At 47.4% G+C, this 27633-nt stretch overlaps 1 protein-coding gene across 1 annotated transcript in view; it reads right to left on the bottom strand.

Annotated features, from left to right (window-relative positions):
• col6a1 (collagen, type VI, alpha 1) overlaps positions 1–27633 on the bottom strand; it is a 103481-nt gene that overhangs the window by 13369 nt on the left and 62479 nt on the right. The window contains exons 23-31 of the mRNA XM_069933939.1: positions 26332–26382; positions 25614–25649; positions 23520–23582; positions 12654–12719; positions 10290–10325; positions 10158–10194; positions 8931–8939; positions 5010–5143; positions 469–578 (exon numbers count right to left, since the gene is read on the bottom strand). Of these exons, the coding sequence (XP_069790040.1) occupies positions 469–578; positions 5010–5143; positions 8931–8939; positions 10158–10194; positions 10290–10325; positions 12654–12719; positions 23520–23582; positions 25614–25649; positions 26332–26382 (542 nt within the window). The remainder of the gene's footprint in view (positions 1–468; positions 579–5009; positions 5144–8930; positions 8940–10157; positions 10195–10289; positions 10326–12653; positions 12720–23519; positions 23583–25613; positions 25650–26331; positions 26383–27633) is intronic.

The following is a 27633-nucleotide window of genomic DNA, read 5'->3' as shown; positions in this document are numbered from 1 at the left end:
TGGTTGATAGACTATCTCCCCCACCTTCATCTGGATTCCTGTCATTAGGCCCAGTATATCAAACATTATACCCGAATACACCCGAGTAAGTTCCCTGTTCTCAACCTCCATTCATCCCTTTGAGACATCTAGAACCATAGAACTAAACAGCATAGAAGCAGACCCTTCAGCCCATCTAGTCCATCCCAAACTGGTCCCATTGACCATATCCCTCCATCCCCTTCTGATCCATCTTCCTGTCCAACTTCCCCTCCCCCTTCACCACCTTCACTGACAGCTCGTTCCACACCCCCACCTCTACTTTTCACCCATAACCCGTGTCCTCCGCTTCTTGTCTCAATCGACCCACGTTTTCGCCATTTTATTTCCATTTCGAAAGCTATTCCATCATGCCTTGGATGGGAGACATCGGCGCAACAAGAAAAATGAAGAAGCAATGAATGGTTAGTGAAACAATGGAAGACATACACTTTCAGCTCAGCCAGAGAATTGATGTTGCTGCTAGCCATTGAGACAATTTCTTCCGTTCCAGCGTGACTGTACTGCACCACTCCAACATTGGACTCCTTGCCATCAAACTGGAAACGAGAGAAAGGAAGAAGAATTAGTGCAGCCCGTACCTGGAGCAGGAACAAGACCCACTTGAACCCAGGCAAATGCAAAGAATAGTGGAGCAGATACCGACTCCCTTGGGGAATAAAAACAAGGAGGGCAGGTCCCTCAAGCATAAACATTTTAATGTTTAATGGACTCTCTCCACCACCTTCATCTGGATTCCTGTCATTATGCCCAGTATATTAAACATTATGCCCAAATACACCCCAGTCCTTTAAGGAGGTAGCACATCAGAGGCAATTAAAAAGCATCTCTGGAAGTTAGCCCATGCCTGTGACAGAGTATGTAGAGAAATGTTTTTTGGGAGATAAATTGGGAAAGGTTTGTTAGAGTAGGTCACATACAAACACTTTAAAACAGATCTTCTTTAAAATACTGGAGCTCTCCCCATGGTAGATGTATTGGCTCCACAGATTTTGCAAGAGTTTTTGAAGAGTGCTCAAAGACTTCACTAAAGGATTGTTGTTTACAAAAGGCAATAGATGAAAGACCATGTTGGAGCTGCTGCTGTCTGGAAGAGAACTTGCTTTTCTGAGAGGGTCATGTGGTTTTGCAAGCAGAGAGGGTCAAACAGGCTTTCGCTCAAGCCGCTTTCAGGTGGAATAGCTGGGAGAATGTGGCTCTGGAGCCAGCTGTGGGTGTGTGCAAAGTGACATTCAGGTGGCAGTGCTGAAGACACTGTTCTGGCACCTGAAAGGTCCTCAGCGAGGAGAGGCGCCGCAGAGCAAACGCCAGCTCCTGTCAACTGTGGCCGTAGTTCCACCCACTTTCAGGTGCCTAGGATGAATGCTCGGAAGCAGAGAATACACCCACCTGAGGAGGGTTGGGTAAGTACTCCTCGGGTCAGGGTTCTCTGCTTTCAGGGGGCCTCCCAACAGCCACATTTGGGTATTTTAGGCAGCTTTTTGTTGGGGTATTCTGACCACCTGAAAGTGGCTTATGAGAGAGAGAAAGAGAGAGACAGAGATCACTTGACAGTGATACAGCCAGCAGAAGTAGCTGGGACTGGAATAGGACAAGCTGGCAAGCCCAACTGGAAGACGGCCTGGTCAAAGCCCTTGTGGTTCATGCAAGAGGAGAAGACTGGCTATCTAATGTTTCACTTGGAATAAGTGAAACAAAAAGGAACTCTGTGGTGACTTGAAAGAAAGAGGTTATCATCTGGAGAACCCTGAGGGGGAAAGTTTCATCACAAAGACACTGGAGTGGCTGATTAAAAAGGAATCAGTTGTGGGTGTTTTGAAACAACAAATCTCTCTCTAAACTGACAAGAACCTTCCTGAGCGGTAACCATTTACCTTTCAAGCACCAAAGCCTGGTGAAATTGATAAATGTTAAATTCTGTGCACAGTATAACAATTGCCTGCAACCAGTGAACTTGGAGGAGTGAGAAGTGAGATTGGATTGTGAATCAAAGAACTTTTCTGAACCTACACCCACATTACACACACGTCCAATTAGAATTAGAAGGGGGTTGTTAGGTTAAGAAAGTCAATAGAGTTAAGTGAAAGTTTCATGTTTAAAGATAATTAAAAGCAACTTTTGTTTAAGTAACCATTTGTCTTGGTGAATATCTATTGCTGCTGAGTATTGGGGTCCTCTGGGCTCGTAACATACCAAATTTATTTACCGAGTGAAAGGCTCAGGTAGAAAGAGCCACAGGCATCTGAAAGAGAAATGGTCAGCTTTGGGGAGGGCCCCGGAGGAAAGATCTATAGCATTGGAGGGGATGTATCTTAAGGATAGCAGCCTTAAGAGAGTTAAATTCTCAGGTAAGCAAGGAGCCAACGGTGATTTATTTTTAAAACTTGTGACCTCGGGATCTGAGCCCTATGTACGGCAGTAGCCTTGAGGGGTTGCAGGTTTCGGAGAAGGAGATGACTAGCGTAGGGAACTAGAAAACAGGGTGGCCATCACCCCCTCTCCCCCCCAGAAGAAGAATCTGAGGAGACCATCCAAAGGACGGTGACCAGCGAGGGGCTCACTTGAGGCGAGGAAACCAAGCAGGCTGCAGGTCAAGGGACTCGCCCTAGGCTGCGGACTGCTGGCTTGAGACTGGCTAAAAGGGCTTCGGAACCGGGTTGAAAGAGGGGGCCGAGGGGCGCCGACGGCTTCCTGATGACGTCAGAGGTTCGGGTCTGGAGCTTGGGCTGCCGATGGCTTGGACTGTAGGCTGTGTGCCTGAGGAGACCGCTGAAGTGCAGGAGGGCGAATCCATGGACGCTCAGTGATTCTATGAGGAATCACTGACTGTAAGGGGCACTGAGCAATTTGTGCTGATGGCAAACCTTTGTCTGCATGGTTGGCGCAACAGTTAGCGCACCGCCTTTACAGCGCCAGCGACCGGGACCGAGGTCTGATCCCCTGCTGTCTTCAAGTTCTTCCCGTGTCTTTGTGGGATTTTCCCTGAGGGGGTCCAGTTTCCTCCCACCGTTCGGGGGGTGTAAGTTAATTGGGTGTAAATTAGGCGGCACGGACTCATGGGCCAAAATGGCCCGTTACCGTGCTATACGTCTAAATTTAAAATTAATTTAAAATTTCGGGTCAGGACACTTTTATGAGCCTCATATTGATCAAAAGAGATGCATTTTTTCCTCTGGTAGAGAACAAATGAAATTGGAGAATTGTTTTCATATTTTAAAGATCTGGGCATCTCATTAAGGCCATGGATCCTGGTGGAACTGGAGATTCGACTAATTTTTTTTCCACAGGGCATTGTGGACTCGGTATCCCTGGAGTTAAGGTGCACATTAGCCCTGGTCTAGAACTGGCTTGAGAAGTATTCTTAACAAAGGGACTGAAACCCACTATCAATGTGTGGGTTAACATTACACTTGCGAACAAACAGGGAGTGTTGTTTATTTCTGGGAGAAGTTGTCAACGTACTGTTGGTCCTGAGGCCATGTCCAGCAGTATAGTCACCGCTGTATTCTTGTGGTGCTTTCTCCAAAAACATATTAATGAGGATTATTAAGCTTCTGGAGAAAATGAATTAAGGGAGCAACTAGCAAAACAGCGGGAATTTTATGTCGCGCTGCTCTGCTTTTAATCTGCTTCGTGTTTGGGCAAAGAATTCCAGAGGGTTTTGTGCATTGCATTCCACATTAATAGATCCAGCTATTTTTGATTGAACTTTGTGCTCTAGCTAAAATATATAAAGTTTCTCAAGACTTTCTACAATAGTATAAGATTAAAATACTTTTAGATCCAACAGTATTTTTATTGGGTAGTTTGAAACCTCTTAAAGGCTTGGGATTAGATAAGTTTCAGCTTGCTTTTGTATAATTAGCTTTATCTGTAGTGAAAAAATGTATTGCTAGTATGTGGAAAGATACAAATATGATTGATATTAATAGATGGCAATAATGAAATGAGATATTGTTTAATAATGGAAAAAATTACGTATGCTTCGCGTGATAATTATAATTTTTTTATTAATAAGTGGTTGTTATATTCTGAATATTTACATTTCAATTTACATTGATTAGATCTTAATATGTATATTTAATTTTTCTTTAATACTTTTTTTTTCTTTATTTATGGCTCTCCTTGGGAGAGTTGGCTGAGGGGGGGGGGTTCTTTCCTTTTCTTTTTTTTTCTATAAAAAAATAACATTCATGTTTATGGTTAATTGTTGTATATGTCATATATTATTTGTTTTTTGAACGAATAAATAAAGTTTTTAAAAAAAGACTTTCTACAATTCAAACCCAAATCTTGACGGAGATGATAAATCTTTGGACTCAGCATTCTGTCCACGGAAACAGATTTCCATCGGATTGTTCTGCCCCACGAGTTCGCCTATCTGCTGTCTGATCAGAATATTATACACAGATTACTTCAGGGCAGCCATTTCTGATGTCTGCACAAGACATCTGGTGATTGGACAGTGGTGTTATAGTTTAAAATTCAAGAAGGCTTCCTGAGTGAAAATAGTTTACCTCATTAACCCGGAGATTGCCACCGCACCTCGCAAGAGCAATGAAGTGATACTGTTGCCAGCTGAGCGACCGCGTGGTTAGACGGTCCAGTCATCCAACACAAGATAGCGCGGGCCCCCCTCCCCTTCCGAGGAGAAGCCCATTGTTGGTGACATGTGCTGCCCGGTGGTTGGGGGGCAGCGTCGCTCTCGTGTCGCACGCCGCTGGATGGGGAATGATGTCGCGAGGCACTGACATCGCTCCCTAAGGCCAGTCTGCCCCTCATGGGAAGTGGGCGGTCTCCTTGAGTAGCACAAGGAATTCCAATTGAAGTTCAGTGACTGGCTCGCTCCTGTGCTGTGTGGATGTCTCTCATTTCTGCAGGGCTGCCGTCAGTAGGCGCTATTATATGTCACTTTATTTTGTCTGCTGTTTCATGAATAAATCTGGCCATCCTTTCTGTATTGAACTCACCTTGATCTTTTCATCTCTGCTTAATCTTTCAATCACGGTGATTATAAACTGCTTGGCGAGGCGGAAATTCTGGTCCCCGATACTTTCTGAGCTGTCCACCACGAACAGGAGGTCGAGGGGGCCACACTTGCACTCTGTGAGGAAAAGAGTTGGTCAGGCATTCATTCCAGAGGGATCCAGAATCAGAATTAATTGTCATGAGCGTGTCACAAAACTCATTGACTTTGGGGCAGCATCACAGGTGCAGATATTGCTATAAATTACATTTGAAAAATAAATAAACAGTGCGAGAAAATTGGAGAAAGTGAGGGGGTGCCAGTGGTTCGTTGCCCATTCAGGAATCTGATGGCAGAGGGGAAGTAGCTGTCCTTGTGCCACTGGGAGCTCCTTCCCAATGGTGGCAGTGTTAATGAGGTAAACTATTTTCACTCAGGAATTTTGAATTTTAAACTATAACACCACTGTCCAATCACCAGATGTTTTGTACAGACACCAGAAACGGCTGCCCTGAAGTAATCTGTGTATAATATTCTGATCAGGCAGCAGATCGGCAAACACGTGGAGCAGAGCAATCTGATGGAAATCTGTTTCCGTGGACAGAATGCTGAGTCCAAAGATTTATCATCTCCCTCAAAGTTTGGGTTTGAATTGTAGAAAGTCTTTTTTTTTAAACTTTATTTATTCATTCAAAAAACAAATGGTGGGAGTCCTTGAGGATAGAGGCTGCCTTCCTGTAGATGTCCTCGATGGAGAGAATACTGATGGCGCTGGCCGAATTAACAACTCTCTGGAGTTTTTTTCCCTGTCCTGCGCATTGGCATCTCCGTACCAGACAGTATGTACCCAGACAGAACACTCTCCACGGTACAGCTGTAAAAAATTTCGAGAGCCTTTGGTGGCGTACCGAATCTCCTCAAACTCCTCACGAAGTAAAGGTGCTGGCGTTCGTGACTGGCCCTAGACGGATCCTCAGGGGTGTTGACACTCAGGAATTTGAAGCTTTTAATGCTGTGTCCTCGATGAGGGCTTGACCGTGCTCTCCTGATTTGCCCCTCCTGAAGTCCACAATCAGTTCCTTGGCTGTGCTAACATTGAGTGCAAGGCTGCTGTTGCGACACCATTGATGTATCTCCCTCCTGTACTCATTGCCATCTGTAATTCTGCCAACAACCGTGGTGTCATCAACAAATTTATAGATGGCATTTGAATTGTGCTTGCCCACACAGTGAGTAGAGCAGCGGGTTAAGCACGCAACCTTGAGGCGTGCCTGTGTTGATTGTCAGTGAGGAGGAACCGCATTGCTCCCACAACCCCTGCAATTTCCTCACCACCTCCCATGCTGTTGAATGGCAGGCTTGACTTAAGGAAATTGACCATTCACCATGACTGTGGATACTGGATATCAGGTAGGTTAAGGAAGTGAAGTGGCAGCATGGTCAATGTCGGGGAACTTGAAATGGAGAACAAAGGTAACAACAACTTGCCTCCACACCAGTCGATCGGCCCATCACGAGCCTCACTTGCCTGCTAATATTTCCATTATCTCTTTCTCCTGCCACTTTTCCTTCCTCCATTTGATCAAAACTTTAAGGGGACTTTTTCAATGGACTGAAGTTTTTGCTTTGAAGAGGCCTTGAAGTTATTAACAGAAACTTCAGGGTCTTCGAGTTGAACAGCTTAGAAACAGGCTCTTCAGCCTACTGCATATCTGCTGATCATCATGCCTATCTATACTATGGATGCATCAGTCGATGTCCTGTTCATTCAGATGTCCGTTCAAATACTGTTACTGACCCTGCCTCAACCATATTATCTAGCAGTTCATTCCAGGAGCCAATTTCTCTGTGTGTGAATTTTTAAAAGAAAACATGGTACAGCAGTGTAACAGGCTCTTTCGGCCCACCCAATTACACCTGATTGATCTACAACCCTGATAAGTTTTTGAAGGGTGGGAGGAAATCGGAGCCCCTGGAGAAAACCCACGCAGACACAGGGAGAGCGTGCAAACTCCTAAACAGACAGTGTCCGATTCAAACCCTGGTGGCTGGCCCTGTTAATGACCACTGCACAAACTGTGCCAGCCCTTAGCTCATTGCCCACCCATTAAACCAACTCCCTCCCACTGTAAATCTGTGCCCTCTAGATTTCTGACTATGGGAAACAGACTTTGTCTCCTCTCACCAGTCCCTCCTTCTCTCCTGTGAAATCAATACATCTGATCCGATCTTTTCTTGTAACTCAACCCTTAGAATCCTCGTGAGAATTGTCCTGTAGATTTTGTGTCTTCTGCACCATTTGTTGTGAATGTGATGGAGATCATTTAATCAGCACGAACGTCAAGGTCAGAAACTTCTACATGACAGTTCCTTGGCTCTGCTAATTCCATTTCCAGGTTGTAATCTGAACGCAAACACAGAAGTGCTGAACGAATTCAGCCAGTTTCTGCTTGTCTCTTCTCATTCATATCTTGAAGAAAAGTGCAGGCCCGAAGTGCTGGTAATAGATCTTCACCATCAATGAACACTACTGGACTGGCTGAATTCCTCTAGTATTTCTGGGTTTTGACTACAATTACCAGATCTGCAGACTTCCATGTTTCACTTTAATACCATATTCCCTCAGTGCTGGTCAAGAAGCTACAAACTCTGGGCCTCTGTACCTCCCTCTGCAACTAGATCCTTGACTTTATCAGTGGAAGAAGTCAGTATGAATTGTAAAAATGTTTCCTCCTCACTGATCATCAACACAGGCGCACCCCAAGGATGTGTGCTTAGCCCACTGCTCTATTCATTATACACCCATAACTGTGTGGTCAGACACAAATCCAATGCTATCTACAACTTTGCGATGACATCACAGTTGTCGGCAGAATCACAAACGGCAATGAGGAAGCGTACAGGAAGGAGATAGATCAGCTCGTTGAATGGTCTAACACACCAACCTTGTGCTCAACATCAACAAAACCAAGGAGATGACTGTGGACTTCAGGAGGAAGTCAGGGGAACACGACCCAGTCCTCATCAAGGGCTCAGTAGTGGAGAGGGTCAAGAACTTCAAATTCCTGGATGTCAGCCTCTCCGAGGATCTGTCCTGGAGCCTCCTTGTTGATGTAATCAAGAAGAAGGCTCGCCAGTGGCTATACTTTGTGAGGTGTCCTGAGGAGATTCGGTATGTCATCGAAGACTCTTGTAAACTTCTACAGGTGTACCGTGGAGAGCATTCTGGCTGGTTGCATCACTGCCTGATATGGAGATGCCAACTCTCAGGACAAGAATAAACTCCAGAGGGCTGCTAACTCAGCCAGCAACATCACAGGCACCAGACTTCATTCCATCGAGGACATCGACATGAGGCGGTACCTTAAAAAAGCAGCCTCTATGCTCAAAGACCCCCCCACCACCCAGGCCATGCCCTCTTCTCTCTGCTACCATCGGGGAAAAGGTACAGGAGCCTAAAGACAAGCCCTCAGCGGCTCAAGGACAGCTTCTTCCCCACTGCCATCAGATTCCTGAATAATCAAGGAACCAAAGACACGGCCTTACTTTTCGTGCAGTATCATTTAAATTTTTTTACAGTAATGTTGTAAGATGGTGATAATATGAATGTTTGCCCTGTGACGCTGCTGCAAACCGCAAATTTCATGACTTGTTAATGACAATAAATCCTGATTCCAATTCTGAACCCGAACAAACCTCTTTCATGCTCATTGACTGTCAAGGTATTGATCGTATTAGGGAATGTCTCTAAATTCCAGCAAAGCTTTGAACTGATGATACCAACCAAAGTCTGGGGGACGGTCTATTAATTTGCATGCCCATGCCAATACACAATCGAATAAAGTTGAACAACAGAAAATTTGTTTAGTGACAGCAAAGCAACCGATAAAATTCATTTGAGCTTCAAACAATGAAATCTACTCACCGCAGCAAGCTGTTTGAATAAAAGAGAAAGAAATATTAGCAAACCATTTGAAAACAAAGTGCACTCGAGGCCATCCGCAAAGTGGAGGAACAACACCTCGTTTGGGCGACCTCCAATCGAGTGGCATTAACACTGACTTCTCTGGTTTCCCCCACACACCCCCAGCTATGACCTCCTTTACCTTCAGTGGTGTGTCTCTGTCTCTCTCTCTCTTCCCTTTGCCCTCTATCCTCACTTTTTATCATCCCCAGTTAACACCTGTTGGTCTGACCTCCCCCTCCCGCTCCCATTCTCCCCCCACCTTTCTCTCTCAGCCTTCATCGAGATGCCTGCTTTTACCTTGAAGAAGGATTCAGCCCTGAAACGTCGGGAACATATCTTTACCTCATCTGGGCTCTGCTCCACTGGCCGAGCATTTCTGTGTGACTTTTTGTATCTGATACACAGTGTGTCTTATTGGCTTCGGCAGTGAGCATCAGCAGAAGGGCATGGATTAGAGTAGGCAGTCCTGGTCACAGCGTGAGAGGGGGTGTGCAAGGCATTCAAGAGGGCATCAGCTTGTCTGAACAGTTCGAATTGTGAGGAGGATGGTGCAGGCTGGGGTTGTTTTTTTCTTTGGATCAAAGGCTACTGAAGGTGTATGTTGGGTGTAGGGGGGATAAACAGGAAGGAAACATTTCTCTTGGCAGAGAGTTTGTTGATGGGTGGTGCCAGTTTGAGTTAATTGGTTGTAGGGTTGGGAAGGAATTGAGAAAGTATAGCATCTCACTCGAGTCGGAAACTAAACTGGGAATGGAAGGTGGCGAAATTCACATCTTGCTGCAAGCCAAAGGCCCACAGTTGGGGAGCTCGGAAGTGGGATTGAGCCTGGTTGAACGTTTTAGTGTGTATTACACAATGAGCCAAATGCCCTCCATCTACAACCGTACGATTCTGTGCGTGGTGCGAAGCGGGGGCCTTAAAGACTCAGTCAGTAATGGGCTCCAACTACAACTGTATGTTTCTGTGCGTGGTGTGAAGCGGGGGCCTTTAAGGCTCAGTCAGTAATGGCCTCCATCTACAACTGCACGTTTCTGTGCGTGGTGTGTAGCGGGGGCCTTTAAGAGTCGGTCAGTTTTCCAAGAGTGGGGGCCACAGACGCAAACATCCCGGCAAGTCCCGGGATGGTGGGGTGAGGGGGGGGCGCACGGAGCTACACAGGAAAAATTCGAATGATTGTCCACTTACAGCACATGCGTTTAATGATGTCCAATATTTCACATTCCTGTAAACAAAAGGAAAAGGGTAAGGAATGCACTATTCACTACTTGAGCGATCCACGGCGTATTAACAAAGTAAAGGAGTTCACCGTATACTTACAGAAGGCCCTGGTATTCCAGGGGGCCCTGGGGGTCCCTGCAAAAGTAGAAGAACAAACAAAATGTTATATCATATGATGTCATATCGTGATATCCTTTACCGCTTCTCCTTATGTCTCGTTTACCTAGAATATTATTAAAAGAAAGATTGAAAAAGAAAGAACAAAACAAAATTAGGTTTTGTTTCCAATGAACATCTATTTCTGTTGCTTTCGTGTATCTGTACGTCATTGCGTTTATTTTTTTTACTGAGTTGTTTAGCCAGGAAGAACAAGTAGGTGAAGAAATGGCAGATGTTTCCCATGGCGGGAGAGCCTAGGAGAAGAGGGAACAAACTCAGGATTGTCCACTGAGAACAGCGATGCAGAGGAATTTCGACAGGTCAGAAGCTGGTCAATCTGTGGGATTTGTTGCCACCGGGGGTTGTGGAGGCCAGGTCAGTGGGTGCATGTGGTGGAACGGGGTACTGCAGGCATGACCTTGCTGGACTGGGCCTTCCATCCTCCCCATAAGATCCCTAATAAAGGCCGAGGGCCCTAGTCTCCTCCCCCCATACCTGCCTTGGATGCGAGCCAGCAACATGTCAAGGCGTGACGAGGTCTTCTGATCAATAAAGCCTTTGACTGCTGGCTTTGTGTCTGCAGGTGGTTGTTGATCATGCCATAGTGTATTTAAGGCAGAGATGGATAGGCTAGGGCATAAGAGGTTATGGGGAGAAGGCCGGGCAGTGAGGTTGAATGGGAAAATGGATCAGCTCGTGATTAAATGGTGGGGAAGACTCGATGGGTTGAATGAGCTATCTCTGAAGCTATGTCTTATGGTCTTTTGAACAGCACAGCATTGTAACGACCTTCAGTAAGTGGCGGTGAGCCTCGAAACACTGCCGTCCTTCTGGAGAGGGTGGGGATGGGGTGGTTCTGGATGTAAGAATCTGGTGACAATAAAAGACGGCTGCTCTTCTTCCAAGTCAGGGTGGAACAAGACTGGATGGGGAACCAGCAGGTAGCGAAGATTCCACTCATCAGGTCCTTCAGCGGCTACCGGGACCGGTATAAAACTGGAGTGGGTGTACAGAGCATTCACAGCAGTCAACATTAGACAACTTGAACCATTCGCAACCTCTGTGACCACAAGAAGTGCTCCATTTGCCTCCCTCACCACCATTCAAGGGCCCCAATCCCCAACACTTCACTTGTGAATCTGAAGCGTTCAACTACTGTCTCCAGTGCTCCCACTGTGGGCTCCTCTACATCGGAAAGACTGGGTGCAGACTGGCAGATCGCTTCGTTGGTCACCTCAACTCTTTCTGCTGCAATAGCAATGACCTTCTGGTGGGCAACAATTTTAACTCCACACCCCATTCCCACACAAACATGGCTTCATGCACTACCAAACTGAGGCCACCTTCAATTCTACCTGGGCACTCTCCAACCAGATAGCATTAACCTGATCCTCCAGTTTCTGTTGAACACCCCCCTCCCCCAAGTCTCTCTCTCTCCTTATCCCACTGTTTCCTTTCCTACTGCTCCCCACCCCTCTCCATTCAGAGAGATAATCCCTCCCCTTGTCACTTCTCAGCTTTTGTTCTCTTCTGCCCTCCCGCCCATATTCACCTATGACCTCTTACCTGATAGCCTGTACTCCTCCCCTTGCCCCTTCCTCTCCTTCTCTCCCTTTCCTTCCCCTCCCTTCCACTTCGCTCCCTTCTTTTCCCCTCTCTCTTCCCCTCCCCTCCCTTCCCCTCCCCTTCCCTTTCCTCTTCTCCTACCGTCCCCTCCTCTTCACTCCCTTCCTTCCTCTCACTCCTGCCCTCCCCTTTTCTCTCCCCTCCCTTCCCCTTTGCTCCTCCCCTCTCCCCTCCTTTTCTCTCCCTTCCCCTCCTCTTCACTCCCTTCCCCTCACTCCTCCCCTCCCCTCCCCTTTCCTCCCTTCCCCTTCCCTCCTCTCTCCTCCTTTTCTCTCCCTTCTCCTCCCCTCCTCTCACTCCTCTCCCCCATCCATCTTTTAATTCAGGCCCCGACCTGGATTTTGTGTGTACCTTGATGAAGGGCCCAGGCCTTCACTTCCTGTGGATTCTGCGTGACCTTCTGAGTTTCTCCAGCACTTCAGTGCATTGCACTTTTTAAAGTGATGGGTGGGGCTTCTTTCTACTGCATGTCTCAGGGACCAATGGAGATAGAGTGAAAGCTGGAGCGAAATAAATGAGGTATTGCTCTCTTGCAATCTGTACATATTTTGCAAATATTGGGACACACACACACACACACACACACACACACACGCACAGCATGATCTGTGATTAAAGGACCTTTACCACCTTTCCTTCAAACCAGTCAACTCAACGAAAGGTCAGTGAAGCTCTTACCGGATTGCCCTCCAGACCTCTGTAACCCTTGGCTCCTTTGCGTCCTGGTTCTCCTGGGACAGTGTTCTGCGGCATAAACAAAAGAAAAGAGTTTTCTTAGTCAGCTCTGAGTTATCACGTTCAGGTTTCTGGGATAAACACTGGACAAGTCAAAGTGTTTCAGGCATATGTAATATCGACTGGGTATGATGTAGAACATAGAACATCACAACACCATACAGGCACTCTCCAACCAGATAGCATTAACCTGATCCTCCAGTTTCTGTTGAACACCCCCCTCCCCCAAGTCTCTCTCTCTCCTTATCCCACTGTTTCCTTTCCTACTGCTCCCCACCCCTCTCCATTCAGAGAGATAATCCCTCCCCTTGTCACTTCTCAGCTTTTGTTCTCTTCTGCCCTCCCGCCATCTAAACCTCCCCTATCCCACACCCATAACCCTCTTATTTTTCTTACGTCCACATGCCCGTCTAAGAGTCTTATAAATGTCTCTACTGTACCACCCCCGGCAATGCATTCTGGACTCCCACTACTCTTTGTGTAAAAACCTTGGCTCTGACATCTCCTCTAAACTTTTCTCCCTTCACGTTGTGCCCGTCCTCTGGTATTTGCGACTGATGGCCCAGGAAACAGGCGCTGTCAGTTCACCCTCTCTAGGCTTCTCATAATCTCATAGACCTCTATGAAGTCCCCTCTCATCCTTCTTTGCTCCAAAGAGAAAAGCCCCAGCTCTGCTAACCTTGCCTCATAAGATGCGTTCTCTAATCCAGGCAACATCCTGGGAAATCTCCTCTACCCCCTCTCCATACCTTCCATATCTTTCCTGTAATGAGGCGACTGGAACTGAACGCAATGTTCTAAGTGCAGTCTCACCAGAGTTCTCTAGAGCTGCAAGATAACCTAAAGGCTCTTGAACTCAATCCCCCGACGAATGAAGCCCAGCGTACAATCTCTTCTTAACTATCTGTGGTGCACACAATAATCACATCGACAAGATGGCTTTAATTACCCAAAACCTGAGCAGTACTGATACACGACTTGGCCAGGTTCCAGGTTCCAAGAGGGGTGAGTCCGGGCACGCCAGCCTTTACTGGGAAATCCGGGGAGGAGCCAAGGGAGGGGTCAGTGAGGTTCAGACTGGCCTGTCCAGACCTCTATATAAATGCCTTCCACCATGTGACCCTACGTGGCAATCAGGAGAGATCTATGGATTTGGACCCCAAGGTCCCTCAGTTCTTCCACACTCTTAAGAATCCTGCCATTAACCATGTACTCCACCTTTTTCTCTCCCCCACCCATCTGAAATGTGTCCCGTGAGCATCACAAATCTTCACTAACCTGAAAAGAACAAAAGAAAAAGCCAAACAGTGGAAAACTGAACTGAAAATGAAAAACTCTCAGCAGGTCGGGCAGCAACTGTGGAGAGAGAAACCGAGTTAACGGTTCAGGTCGGAACAGAATAGGACACATGCCCTCTGGATCAAGAGGCGCAGACCTGAAGATTGACGGAGAGGAGAAGTTCCCTTTCAACAGCAGATACTGCCAGGCCTGCTGAGTGTTTCCAGCGAATCTTGATGTAATCAGTAATTCCTGATGGAAGACTCAGTCCTGTACTTGTGGTCACCGCCACCCCCCCCCCCCCCACCCCACATTAACCCCTCACCCCTCATGGGTTAATTGTGGGTTCAACTTCTACAACAAAAGCATGAGTGTAGAGGGTAGACTTGAAGTTCAGGGCAATGCCTCTGGAATTGAGCCTTCCTGACAAGACTGAAGCGAGCAAGGCTACCCGGCCCCCATCAAGTCAACCTTCTACAGGAGCTCTATCGAGAGCGTCCTGGTTGGTTGCATCACAGAGTGGTGCAGTTGCTGCAGAGAAATGGATCAGAGGTTAATCCACAGGACCGAAAGAGTGGCAGAGAGGATCACCGGGGTCTCCCTCCCCCCCCAACCCCACATCGGCGTGATCTATCAGAATCATTGTCTGAAGAGGGCCGCAAAATCATTGAGGACCCCTTCCACCCCGCACACAGCATCTTTCAGAAGCTCCCATTGGGGAAGAGATCCAGGAGGATCAGAGCCAGCACCACCAGGCTGAGGAACAGCTTCTTCCCACGGGCAGTGAGAATGGTGAACAACCAAAGGAACCAGTCACACTAACCAGCCGAGACATATTTGTATACATGAATACTTGTCCTGCACATGTATAGTTTGTCTGTATGTGTGTTATGTCTGTTTTTTTGCGCCGAGGACCAGAGAACGCTGTTTCACCGGGTTGTACTTGTGCAATCAGATGACAATAAACTTGACTTGACTTGAGTCAAACATCTTGGATAAGACAATATTACTGGAACTCTGATTGGTTGCAAGACGCTCAGAAGAAGAAAATTGATCTTGGTCTTCTGAACAGGCACCAAAACAGACTGTAGCTATTTTAACGTATTAGTTGGTAAAGGTTGGCTGATCGATTTCCTGAATCGTAGAGTTGCAGAGTCACAGTTACAGCATGGACACCAGCAGATCTCCATCCAGCTCTCCTATGCACTGATCCTACTCCAAGAAACAGTACGGTTGGTGTAGCCGATTAGTGCAACGCCTTTACAGTCCCAGCGATCAGGACCAGGGTTCGAATCCCACACTGTCTGTAAGGAGTTTGTACATTTTCCCTGTGTCTGTATAGGTTTTCCGTGGGGGGGGGGGGGGGCGGGATCACTGTTCAAAACTGACTGGGGTGGGGGGGATGTTTCAGGTCAATTGGGTGTAATTGGGTGATCGCAATGGCCTATTTGTCTAAATTTTAAAGTTTGACCCATTTTATTCTCCGCACGGTCCTACCAACTCTCCCCTCCCATTCTGCTGCTCGCAAAACAGCAAGAGACATGATGGACTTAACCATATGTCCTCGAGACGTGGGAGAGGGGGTGGGTAAGGTAGCCGCTGTTGGGGGTGGGGTGGAGGTACGCGTAATGGTGCCTAAGGTCAGGACTGAACTTGGGTCGCTGGAGTGAGGGAGGGGAGGGGAAGCCGCACTACCCGCTGCAGAGTCATGTCACCGCCTGCATTACGACAGCGACTGCACTTCGGGAGTGGGGATAAAAAATACATTTTTGGGCGCCACGGTTGGTGTAGCGGTTAGCATGATGCCTTTACAGTGCCAGCAATTGAGACTGAGGTTCGAATCCTGCACTGTCTGGAAGGAGTTTGCATGTTCTCACGTTGTCTGTGTGGGTTTTCCCCAGGGGCTCCAGTTTCCTCCCACTGTTCGAAACATACCAGGGGCATAAGTTAATGGGGTGCAAATTGGGAAGCATGGACTTGTGAGCCGAAATGACCTGTTACCGTGCTGTATGTCTAAAATTTTAAAAAAATCATTAATTGGGAGATCCGTGAAGCTTTGCAAGGTGCCCATTTGAAGTCAAGGTCCCTTCCTGTCTCCTGACATTGCACACTTGAACTTGGAATAATCCTTGCTTTACTCAGCAAAATTCCTCACTCCAACCAATTTCCAATGCTGTCGCACTCCGGTCTAAACAGGGTGTTGTTGGTCACTCTCCATGAGCCAGAGCGTTTTCCAGTGTAAGCTAAATTGTTCCCAAAATTTTCATTGACAGCATATTGTGCATTGTGGAATCATGTGTTTTTGTAAACAACTGGAGGTTGTTCATCTTTAGGAATGGAACTAGTTCTCTGCATTAATTATTGCCATGAGAATCATGGAGTAATTCAACAAGGATTGGACCCTTCTACCCAACTTATGCACAGTATGACCAAATTGGCATTCTGGGCTTACATTTGTCCATATCCTTCCAATTTATATATCTGTCCATATATCTGCATCTTTAGCTTCCTCTGGTACCTCATTCCAGATATGGAAGAAAAAGGTTGTTCTCAGCTCCCTGTCTTTAAACATTTCTGGTCGGGACCCTGAATTGACCCTTTGCAGAACACCCTCGCTCTGTTTGTTAGTTTAAGCTTTGTCAGCCAACCATTTCAACTGCCCTAATATCTTCTATCCTCGGCCGCATCCATAAGACCACAAGATCTAGGGGTACAATCAGACCATTCGTCCAATTGAGTCTGGTCTACCATTCAAATCATTGTTTGGGAGAGGCCACTCGAGGGACAATACATCAAGGGAAATGCCCTTATAGTGCTAGCGACCCAGGTTCAATTCTGGCCCTGTCTGTTAGGAGTTTGTACCTTCTCCCTGTGATCTGAGTGGGTTACCTGGGTGCTCTGGTTTCATCCCACTCTTAAAAAAAAATACATGGTTTGTCGGTTAATTGGTGGATTTGGATGGCATGGGCTTGTGGGCTGGAAAGGCCTGTTGCCATGCTGTCTCTCTAAATTATGTTAAATTAAATATCCCCCCACCCCACTACAGAGTGCCTTAAACCTACCTGTCTCCCTACTTCCCACCCCTCCTATTACCTCTTTGACCCTCCCCCATCTTATTTACCCCCACCGTGTGCACAATCTCACCCCCTTTATCATTTAGCCCAGAGAGACAGAGAGAGAGAGAGAGAGACAGGGTTCTGATCTGAAACACTGACTGACCGTTTCTACCCACAATTGCAGTGTGACCCCAGCAATTCCTGACTGGCTAAACCTTGGGTCATGAGCGCTAATACTTCCTTGGTGCCAAATTTTGTTTGAGTAGGCTCTGGCAATGTTAAAGTTGCTTTATAAGTGAAAATTGTTGGGTTCTCTTTGAAAATCTGCGCAATCTACCGGAGACTGAAATTCGAGGCTGTACTACCCGCTCTGCCTCACCAGTTTACTGTGGGATGGAGCAGGGAGTCTGCAAACTAGCACACCGTATCAGGGCTGGCACTGTCCAGCCAACACATGAAAGAGGGTCAAGTCTGTTGCTTCGATCTGTTTACCAGGTTCACCCAACCTCTGCAGCTCTTGAATCGCTGGATATGCATCTTAAAACATCTCCCCACTGCAGCTGAAAAAACGTCTGGAGGTTGAAAATAAAATGCACTCCCCGCTCTCTTATCGCCCCTCCCCCTGCCACTTCCTGCACTGCTTGCTCACACTGGAATTTGATTCAATTCGAGGAACAGCCAAAAGATTGACCTACTCTGGAGCCTCTCTCCTTGTCAGTGAGGATTACCAGATGGTTTCACTGGAATGGGATCAGAACCAAGCTTAACCCTTGTAAAAACAAAGAAACGATGGAGGAACCCAGCAGGTCTGGCAGCGTCCATCGGAGATAAATTTATATAAACTAAATTAGGCATACAGCACTGAAACAGGCCAATTCGGCCCTACGAGTCCGTGCACCTCATTAACCTACACCCTGGGTACGTTTTTGAAATGGTGGGGAGAAATTGGTGAAAGCCCCACACAGACACGGGGATAATGTACAAACTCCTTATAGACAGCGTGGGTCCGGTCCCAATCGCTGGTGCTGTAAAGGTGCTGTGCTTAAAGGTACCCCAACCGTGCCACCCTAAAATGTGTCAGGAGGCCTCACAAGAACAACTGGCGTTTTGGGACTGAGTCCTTTCTTTAAATTTTTTTTTAAAATTTCGACACAGTGCAATAAACGGCCTTTCCAGCCCATGAGCACATGCCGCTCAATGAAACTTTAACTGGAACCCTCGGTCCAGTCTTGATGAAGGGCTCTGGCCCAAAACATCAACTGTTCTTCCCCTTCCCACCACCCCCACCACTGACCTACTGAGCTACTCCAACAGAAATTGTGTTTACTTCTGAGTTAGGGAACTAGGGTCAACTTGCACATCCAGCACGATCTGAATGTGGGCTGCCATAGTCCAGAAGGGCTGAGAGGCCTTCTTTGGTTGCAAGCCCCTTCTGGGGTCAAAGCCAAGTCCTGCTGACCATGCCAGGGTCACTTGTGAGACATTTTAAAAGTGGGGTGATGCCAACTTTCAATAACAGACTGAGTCATACCTCAATCAATAAAAAGGTAATTGCCTTGGTGGTTCCTCTGGGAAGAAGAATGATACACATCACTCTCTTTGATGTGGCAAGAGGCCATTTGGCCCATTTTGCACATGCTGACTGCATCTAAAAGCAAGCCCAATTATTTCCCTGCAAAATATTCCCTCTCTCATGCCTATCAACAGTCCCCAACAAGTCTAGAAAAAGATGTTCAATTTCCCTTTCAAAAGCTTCTATTTGCCTGGAAGTTTTGTTCATAAAGGTGTGACCTTTTATCACTAATCCCCATTTTAGAAGGAATAAATTTGAGTTTAGAAATAGATTTTAAAATATTACAATGGTTATTTTTTTATATAGCTTAAATATTTTTGCTTGGTGTACATTTGCACCCCAGGAGAAGCTAACGCTGTCATTCCCAAATGCCCAGACACGTGCATGGGTAAAACACAGATGTCTGCGAACACCATGGTTGAAGTCAAAACATGATGCTGGAGAAATTCAGCAGGTCAAGTTGTGTCCTTTATATAGCAAAGGTAAAAATACAGAACCGACGTATGGAAAAATGTCGCAGACGTCTGAATAGATGGGTAAGGGGGTAGGAGCATGGGGGGAAGAGCATGGTCGCAAAGGCTGAAGGTGATAGGTGGAGAAGGGAGGGAGGGGACAGCAGTGAAGTGGAGGGGGAAGGGCTGGGTAAATAGAGTGGGAAGGGAGATTTGAGAGCTGGCAGGGGGAAGGGGAGGGAGGGGGAAGAAGAGAGCAGGTTAGCAGAAATCGGAGAAGTTGGTGTTAATGCCATCCGGCTGGAGAGAGTCCAGCCAGAAAATCAGGTGTTGTTCCTCCAATTTACGGGTGGTCTTGGGTGGGATGGTACACGAGGCCATGGACAGACATGTGGGTGTAGGAGTGGGGCACGGAATTGAAATGGCTGGACACTGGGAGTTCTTTGCCACTGGTGCATATGGTTTTGTCAAGGGTAGATCATGCTTAACAAACCTTATAAAGTTTTTCGAGAGGGTTACAAAAAAGATTGATGAAGGGAAGGCTGTAGCTGTTGTCTATTTAGACTTTAGTAAAGTTTCCCACAGGAGGTTAGTAAAAAAGGATGAGGCATTAGGAGGTAGTGAAATGGATTCAGCAGTGGTTGGATGGAAGGTGTCAGAGAGTAGTGGTAGAAAATTGTTTGTCCAATTGGAGGCCGGTGACTAGTGGAGTACCTCAGGGATCGGTCCTGGGTACACTATTGTTTGTTATATATATTAACGATCTGAAAGAAGGGGTGGTAAATTGGATAAGTAAGTTTGCAGATGATACAAAGATTGGTGGTATTGTGGACAGTGAGGAAGATTACCATAGCTTAAAAAGAGATATAGAAAAGCTAGAGGAATGGGCTGAGAAATGACTGATGGAATTTAATACGGATAAATGTGAAGTGTTGCATTTTGGAAAGGCAAATCTGAATAGGTCATATACATTGAATGGTAGACAATTGAGGAGCAAAGGGATTTAGGAGTTATGGTAAATAGTACCCTCAAAGTTGATACTCAGGTAGATAGAGTGGTGAAGAAGGCATTTGGAATGTTGGCCTTCATAAATCTGAGTATTGAATTCAAGAGTTGGGATGTTTTGATGAGATTGTACAAAGCATTGGTGAGGCTAAATTTGGAATACTGTGTACAGTTTTGGTCACCAAATTATAGGAAAGATATAAACAAAATACAGAGAGTGCAGAGAAGGTTCACGAGAATGTTGACAGGATGTCAAGGTTTGAGTTACAGAGAAAGGTTGAGCAGCCTGGAGCTTTTTTCTCTGGAGTGTAGAAGATTGATGGGGGATTTGATGGAGGTGTTCAAGATTTTAAAAGGGACAGAGAGAGTCAACGTGGATAGGCTTTTTCAATTAAGAGTGGGGGGAGATATTGGTTTGAGATTGAAGGGGGAAAATTATAAGGGGAACATGAGGGGAAATTTCTTCACGCAAAGGGTGGTTAGGATGTGGAATAAGCTTCCAGCGGAGGTGGTTGAAGCAGGGACGTTATTTACATTTAAGGAAAGACTGATAACTACATGGAGGGGAGAGGATTGGAGAGGTATGGACCAGGTGCTGGTCAGTGGGACTAGGAGGGTGGGGATTTGTTCCGGCATGGATTAGTAGGGCCAAACTGGCCTGTTCTATGCTGTATATGATTATATGGGAGGTTCTCCCAGTCTCTCCGATGTAGAGAAGGCCACAACGGGAGCACCGGAGGCAGAAAATCAATCCTGCAGATATACAAGTGAAATGCTTCACTTGAAAGGCCTGTTTGGGGCCCTAGACTGTGTGTTTGGGGTCCCGGACAATGGTGAGGGAAGAGGTGTGGGGGCCCGGGGCCACAGGGGAAGGTGCCGTGGGGGTGGGAGGGTGTGATTGGTGGGAAGGGGTAAGTAGGAGCAGGCAGTCATGGAGGGAATGGTCACTATAGAACGCAGAGAGGGGAGGAGATGGAAAGATACATCTGGTAGTGGGATCCTGTTTTAAATGCTGGAAATTCCGGAGGACGACATGTTGGATGCGGAGGCTGGTGGGGAGGTGAAGACAAAGCGGATCCTGTGTTGGTTGAATCTGGGGACAGAGAAGGCCAGGGGTGAGCAGTGGTGGGGTCTTGTGGAAGAGGTAAACAGGAGGAGGTGTCTGAGTGCCATCATCAAGGTAGAGGTCAGTGCGCCAGACCACAACAGCATCACCCTTGTCTGCGGGTTTGATGGTGAGGTTGGGATTGTTGCGGAGAGAGTGGAGGGTGGAGCATTCAGAGGGAGTAAGATTAGAATGTGAGAGAGGGGTGCTTGATGACTTGGCAGCAATTGGAAATAAAATGATCTTGAGTGGGCAGCTGGCCAGCAGGAGGTGTCCAAGAGGAAGAAAGAGGATCAAAGTGGGAGAAGGGGTCTTGGGTGAGGAGAACGGGTCTTCCACTTCGTGGAAGTAGGCCCGAAGACGGAGATGACTGAAGAAGAGTTCAGCATCATGGCGTAACCCAGAATTCATTAAGGTGTGGGCAGAAGGGGACAAAGGTGAGGCTTCCACCTCCCTTTTCTACCCTCTGACCTCCCTCCACCACACTGATTCCCACTCTGACCTCTGCTTATCTCTGACCATCCCTTCTGATCTCCCCCTCTCTGAGACGGAGGCCCCACCTTCATCCCCCTCATCCCACATCCCCATTCCTCCCCCACCTACATCCGCAATACCTCACATACCCGTCACCTCTTCAACGAATTCAGGTACCCTGAACCGGACTACCTCATCTTCACGATGCATGTCCATTCCCTTTATAGCACTATCCCCCATACAGAAGGTCTTAAAGCTCTTCGCTTCTTTCTAGACCAGAGATCGGACTAGTCATCCTCTACCACCACTCTCCTCCACCTAGCAGAACTTGTCCTCACTCTAAACAACTTTTCCTTTGACTCATCTCAATTCTTCCAAATCAAAGGAGTGCCATGGGAACCTGCATGGGTTGCTTGTGGAGCGATCCTACACAGGCAAGGAACCCTCAACTGTTCCTCCATTATACTGATGACCACATCAGGGCTGCCTCATGCACCTGTGATGAGCTTTTCAACTTCATTCACTTCGTTGCCAACTTCCACCCTGATCTCAAACTCACCTGGTCCATCTCCGATAACACTCTTCCCTTCCTGGATCTCTCTGTCTCCATCTTTGGGAGACAAGCTTTCTACCAACATATTTTACAAGACCCTCCAACTCCTACAACTACCTGGACTACACTTCCTCACACCCTGTCCCCTGCAAGGATTCTATTCCCTTCCCTCAATTTCTCCGTCTTTGCAGTAGCTGTTCCCAAGATGAGGTTTTCCAGTCCAGATTTTCCGAACTATCTGCCTTCTTCCACAAAAGTGGCTTCCCCTCCACCACCATCCACTCAGCCCTTCACCCGCATTTCCTCCATTTCCCACTCATCTACCCTGGCCCACTCTGCCCCCAGATGCAATAAACCCAGAATCCCTCTTATCCTCATTTACCACCCCACCAGCCTCGCAATCCAACACATGATCCTCCGCAATTTTCGGCAGTTACCATAGGATCCCACTGCCAGGTACATCTTTCCCTCTTTGCCTTCCATAGGGACTGCTCCCTCCGTGACTCCCAGGTGCATGCATCCCTCCCCACATATTGCCCCCTCTGACACTTTCCTCTGTGGCCGCAGAAGGTGCCACACCTCCTCCCTCTCTATGATGCGGGGCCCCAAACAGGCCTTTCACATGAAGCAACACTTGTGTATCTGCAGAGCTGATTTACTGCATCCAGTGATCCCTACTTGGCCTTCTCTACATCAGAGAGACCAGGCGCAGACTGGGAGATTGCTTCGCTGAACATCTTCGCTCTGTCTGCACCAGTGACAGAGATCTCCCAGTAGCCAATCATTTCAGTTCTGTGTCATACTCCCACACCTACGTCGGTCCATGCCTCTGGTACTGACCTGCCAAGACCACCCACAAATTGGAGGGACAACATCTGATTTTCCAACTGGGCACTCTCCAGCCAGATGGCATTAATGTGGAATTTTCCAGTTTCTGCTAACCTCTTCCCCCTCCCCCTCCCTTCCCCCTCTCAGCTCTCCACCCCTTTCCCTCTCTATTTACCTAGCAATCTCTCTTGTTTCTTGCTGCTTTGCCCTCCCACCTATTACCTCCTGCCTTTGGGACCACGTCTCCCCCCCCACCCCTCCCCCCCTACCCTTTTGTTCGGACGCCTGCCGACCTTTTTCTGTACGGTTGTATCATTTTACATTTGCTATATAAGGGACACAGTTTGACCTGGCGAGTTTCTCCAGTGTCGTGTTTTGACACAGACGTGTATACCTGCTTGACAGTGATAAGGCCCTATGGTGGAGAAAGGGGCTTCCCTCGGATACAAAGAGTCGTGAAGCGTGATGTTGAAATCTCTACTTACATCAGGTCCTGGGTCTCCTGGTTCTCCCTCATCGCCTTTTGGACCGGGGAAACCTTCTGTTCCCTGAGAGATGGGGAGAGAGAGAGAGATAAGTGAAGAGCAGAGCAGTTCATTCTCCGCCTTCAGAATTCCTGGGCATTTGCAAGCAGAGTTAATGAACAGCTCATGTGCAGCAAGGAAAGTAAGAGGCTGATTTATCTTGTGGAGTTGATTTTAAAAAAATACTTGTGCTGTTGAACTTTTGGGTTTCTGGTGAAGCTTCTCAAATTGAAATCACTGATGTGGAGGAGGGGAAGGGGCGTCAGGCTCCAATTACAAATTGCCTGCTTTCTGCCAGACTCGAGCTGCCGCCAAGCCCCATCCCCACTCTTGAATGGTGTACACGGCCCTACTTTGAGGAGGAGCAGTTCTCCCTTAGGCCCAGTCAACCGCTGGCGCTAAAACATTTTGCCGGTCATGGCCAGAGGCTTGATCTCACACCGATGTGACACGACACAATTTCAAACTTTTCTAAAGACATGGTGAATGTGCAAAAAATCCCTCACTCCCTTTCTTTCCTCTCTCTCCAATTTCCTCATTCCTCCCTTCCTGCTCCCCTTTATTTCCCTCTCTCCCTTCCTCCTTCTATCTCTCCCTCCGCCCTTCCTCTCTCTCACTCTCTCAATGCCCCGCCTTTCCTGTTTCTCCCTCTCTCCCTCCCTGTTCTTTTTTCTTCCCTCCCTCAATCCCTTCCACCCTCCCTTCCTTCCTTTCAACTACTCCCCCCCCGACTTGCGACATTAGCAGTTTGTTACACCAATACCATATCGTTCACTTTTCCCTGGCAAGATATGCTTCTTCCTCTCTCCTCAATGAAAAGGATGAGTTCCCTCTTAAGGGTAAAACACTTCTCTTCAATGGCAGGGCATCAGATTACCTGCTCAAATACCACCTCCTCCCCTCAAGAACACAGAATGGTGTGAGGGGTCTGTTCTGTCTGGCCTTTGTTGAAGGCTCTTGTGTTGAACTGCCTTGACCTTCGGTATTCCTCTCGCCTGCATCAGTCCTCATCTCTTTCCCAACGTGATGTGCCAATGTTCCAGCATTTGCAAAGCTTATCTCTTCCCCGTGACCTTTTCTCATACTCTGAAACCCCTGGCTTTCTCCATTTTTTTCTGAATTTTACCCAGTCTTAAGATGCTCCGCGGGGTTGCTGTGGGTTCTTTGGTGAGCATGGACGAGAGCATACGTATAAGATATGACTGCACGAGCTTCTGACCTTCTGATGCCTCAGTGTCCCAGAATCCGGAGACACAGATTGCGAAGCAGTTAGATACTGTCTGTGCAACTCTCCAAGCCGATAGCATTTCCATCAACTTCTCCTACTTCCATTCATCCTTCCCCACCTCTCTCCCTCTCTCCCCATCCCTCCGTCTCCTTTCCTCCAGCTCCCCCTCCCCCTTCTCACCTGCCCTCCCACCTGTGACCTGTGATCCTCCCCCTGCCCCTTCCTCCCTCCTCTCCTCTCTCCCCCTCCCCCCACTTTCTTTTTAAATCCAGGAGCCTGCCTGCTTTTGCTTATACCTGACGTAGGGCCCAGGCCCGAAACATTGGTTACCCTTTACTTCATCTAGAGTTTCTCCAGCATGTTTGAGTTTTGCACTCGAACGCTATCTGCAGACTTTCTTGTTTGACTACTAAAGTAATTAGAGATTAGCTTTTTTTTTACTAACTTGTTGACTTAGCAACCCAACAATTCTTGGTCAGAGATGGTGACGGTTTGTAACCATTGAGTTTGGGATAGGGTTAGCGACCAAATCCTTCAGCTCATTAAAGCCTGCACTGAAATCCTTCACCCCTTTTGCACGAAGCATTTGGGCCGAATTCCTTGTTTAGGTTGACTCGCTGGATGAAGCAAAGTCCATACATTGGGACTGGATGCTATTGTGTCCCAGTAGGCTCTGCTGGTGGCATGGGGTAGAGTTAGCTGTTCTCAGCAAGGCCCCAGTCCACTCTCGTGACCGCAGTGACATTTTTCAAAAGACACACAAGCTCCTTGACCGACAGCTCGGCAGGAGATAGAAACTGATTTCTGGTGCAGTGAGGATAACCTACATTGGGTCCACGGAATCCTTGTACCCCTGGAATTCCCTGTGGGAAGAAGAGCAAAATATCGATCAGGTTTGTCAGGTTATATTGAAAGTAATCCTTAAAGCAATAAAGGGCTCCAGTCACTCGCCTAACTAGGAGGGCTGTGCTGAGGAGGGGGCATGGTCGCGATGAACCCTGACTGTGTCTGAATCCGACGTGGACCCGGTCCTGCACTGCCTGGATCCATCAAAGGACAGACTTCCTCCCATTTTAAGGGAGGTAGCCACGCTGTGGCACAAACAATTCTCTACTCTCCGAGCCAGAAGACGGTAATCTGCCCCGGGCCAGAGATTCCAGCATAGTACTGGCTAAGAGGGTGCTGCCAGAAGTGTCACCTTCTGATGAGGTTAAAGCAAGACCCCCGCCCAGCATCATGCGTCTCCTTCAAACGGTTTTTGAACGAGAGTGGGGGTTTTCTACATCTGGACGATGGCAGGCAAATTCACTGAAGAAAATTGCCTCCTTACACATTGCGGCTTCTGGTACCTTCCTGTGGGAAATTAAATAACTTTTGCTTGCTTGTAAAATACCACTAAGTGTAGGGTTAGGTTTGAAGCGAGTTGCATGTGAGCCCATCCTTGGATCATGCCCTTTGGTTATTTTGATGGGATCAAAATGAAGAAAGTTGCAAGTAGGGAGATTGTATTTAAGCAGCTCATCTAAAGGAGCACTCAACACTTACGGGTAATCCTGGTGGTCCTCTGGATCCATTCCCTGGGCTTCCAGGATCTCCCTGAAGGAAACAGGAAGAAGAAAAAAATGCACATTACCCAAAGAGAAACAGTAAACGTTCCAACGGATAAAAGCCACCGAAGAAAGGAGTAGGTCCTTCAGCCCAAACGGCAGATCTTCCACTTCTTTGCCATCTTTCCCTGTTCCTTAAACCTCTTGGGTGCTCACAGTGTGATTGATGCAGCACAGCAGCAGGCCATTTTCCCCCTCGAGCCAGCACTCTCCAAAAGATCACCCCTCTTACTGTAGGTCAAGAGCGGTCAGCACAACATTTTTCCAGCACCGGCAGTCTGGGCTCGAATCCTGCACTGCCTGCAAAGAGTTTGTGCGCTCTCCCTGTGTCTTTCGTGGGATTTTCCCAATGTGGGGGGGGGGGGCTCCTTTAAAAAAAAATGTACGGAGGTTGCAGGTTAAGTGAGGTATTTTGGTGGCACGGACACTAGGTCCTATTACTGTGCTGTACGTCTAAATTAAAAAATTTAAATTGTAACATTAAAGAAAATAATTTATCGCCTCTGAATGTATGTGATGTACCATCAACAATTCACCAGCAGGCTTGTAATAGCTAAAGACTGGATCACTTTCGAACAACCATCCAACTCTTTGACTGATCAGAGCAAAAGGATCGCCTGCAAGGGCCTATGGGTAGGATTGGTCTCAGGAGGTGTGTCCAGTCAGTAGCAGCCAATCACTGTCTAACAGAGGTTTACCACAGTATACAATCATTTGGCATCTAGGTAAATCATCATTGACCCTAACTATATCTTGCGATTGGAATCTCTGTGGTCTCCCCGACCATCTCTTGCCCAGTCCTGCTAGTATTTTGCGGATTTCCATGAAAACTCCTCCCATGTTTCCATACTCCAGTGAAAGCTGGCCCACTCCCTTCTCAGGCATCAGCGCGACCATCCCTAGAATCAGCTGGGCAAACGCTGGTTACAATTCCTCAATGGTAAGAACATCATTCCTCAGATAGGGAGGCTGAAACCGCCCACGGTAACCTGGATGGGGGTCTCAGCGAAAACCCGCGCAGCTGCGCCAAGGCGCCAACTTCTCAACCGGGCTGGATGATTGAAGCAGAGAAGCATTTAGCTCATGAGAAGTCTTTGCTGAGTTTCCTTCAGTATTTCTTCTCACTTTCTTGAAACCTCAAGTGAAAGCTTCACTGCCTTTACCCCAGAATAGATGATTTCAGAACTGGAGGACCTAAGGTGGAGATATTTAAAAGAGACGTAAGGGACAATGTTTAATC

Source organism: Narcine bancroftii, chromosome 4 (assembly GCF_036971445.1).
Source record: "Narcine bancroftii isolate sNarBan1 chromosome 4, sNarBan1.hap1, whole genome shotgun sequence".
NCBI classification, from domain to species: Eukaryota; Metazoa; Chordata; class Chondrichthyes; order Torpediniformes; family Narcinidae; genus Narcine; species Narcine bancroftii.
The sequence above is the reverse complement of the archived record's forward strand: the minus strand, read 5'-3'. Positions and strand labels throughout refer to the sequence as shown.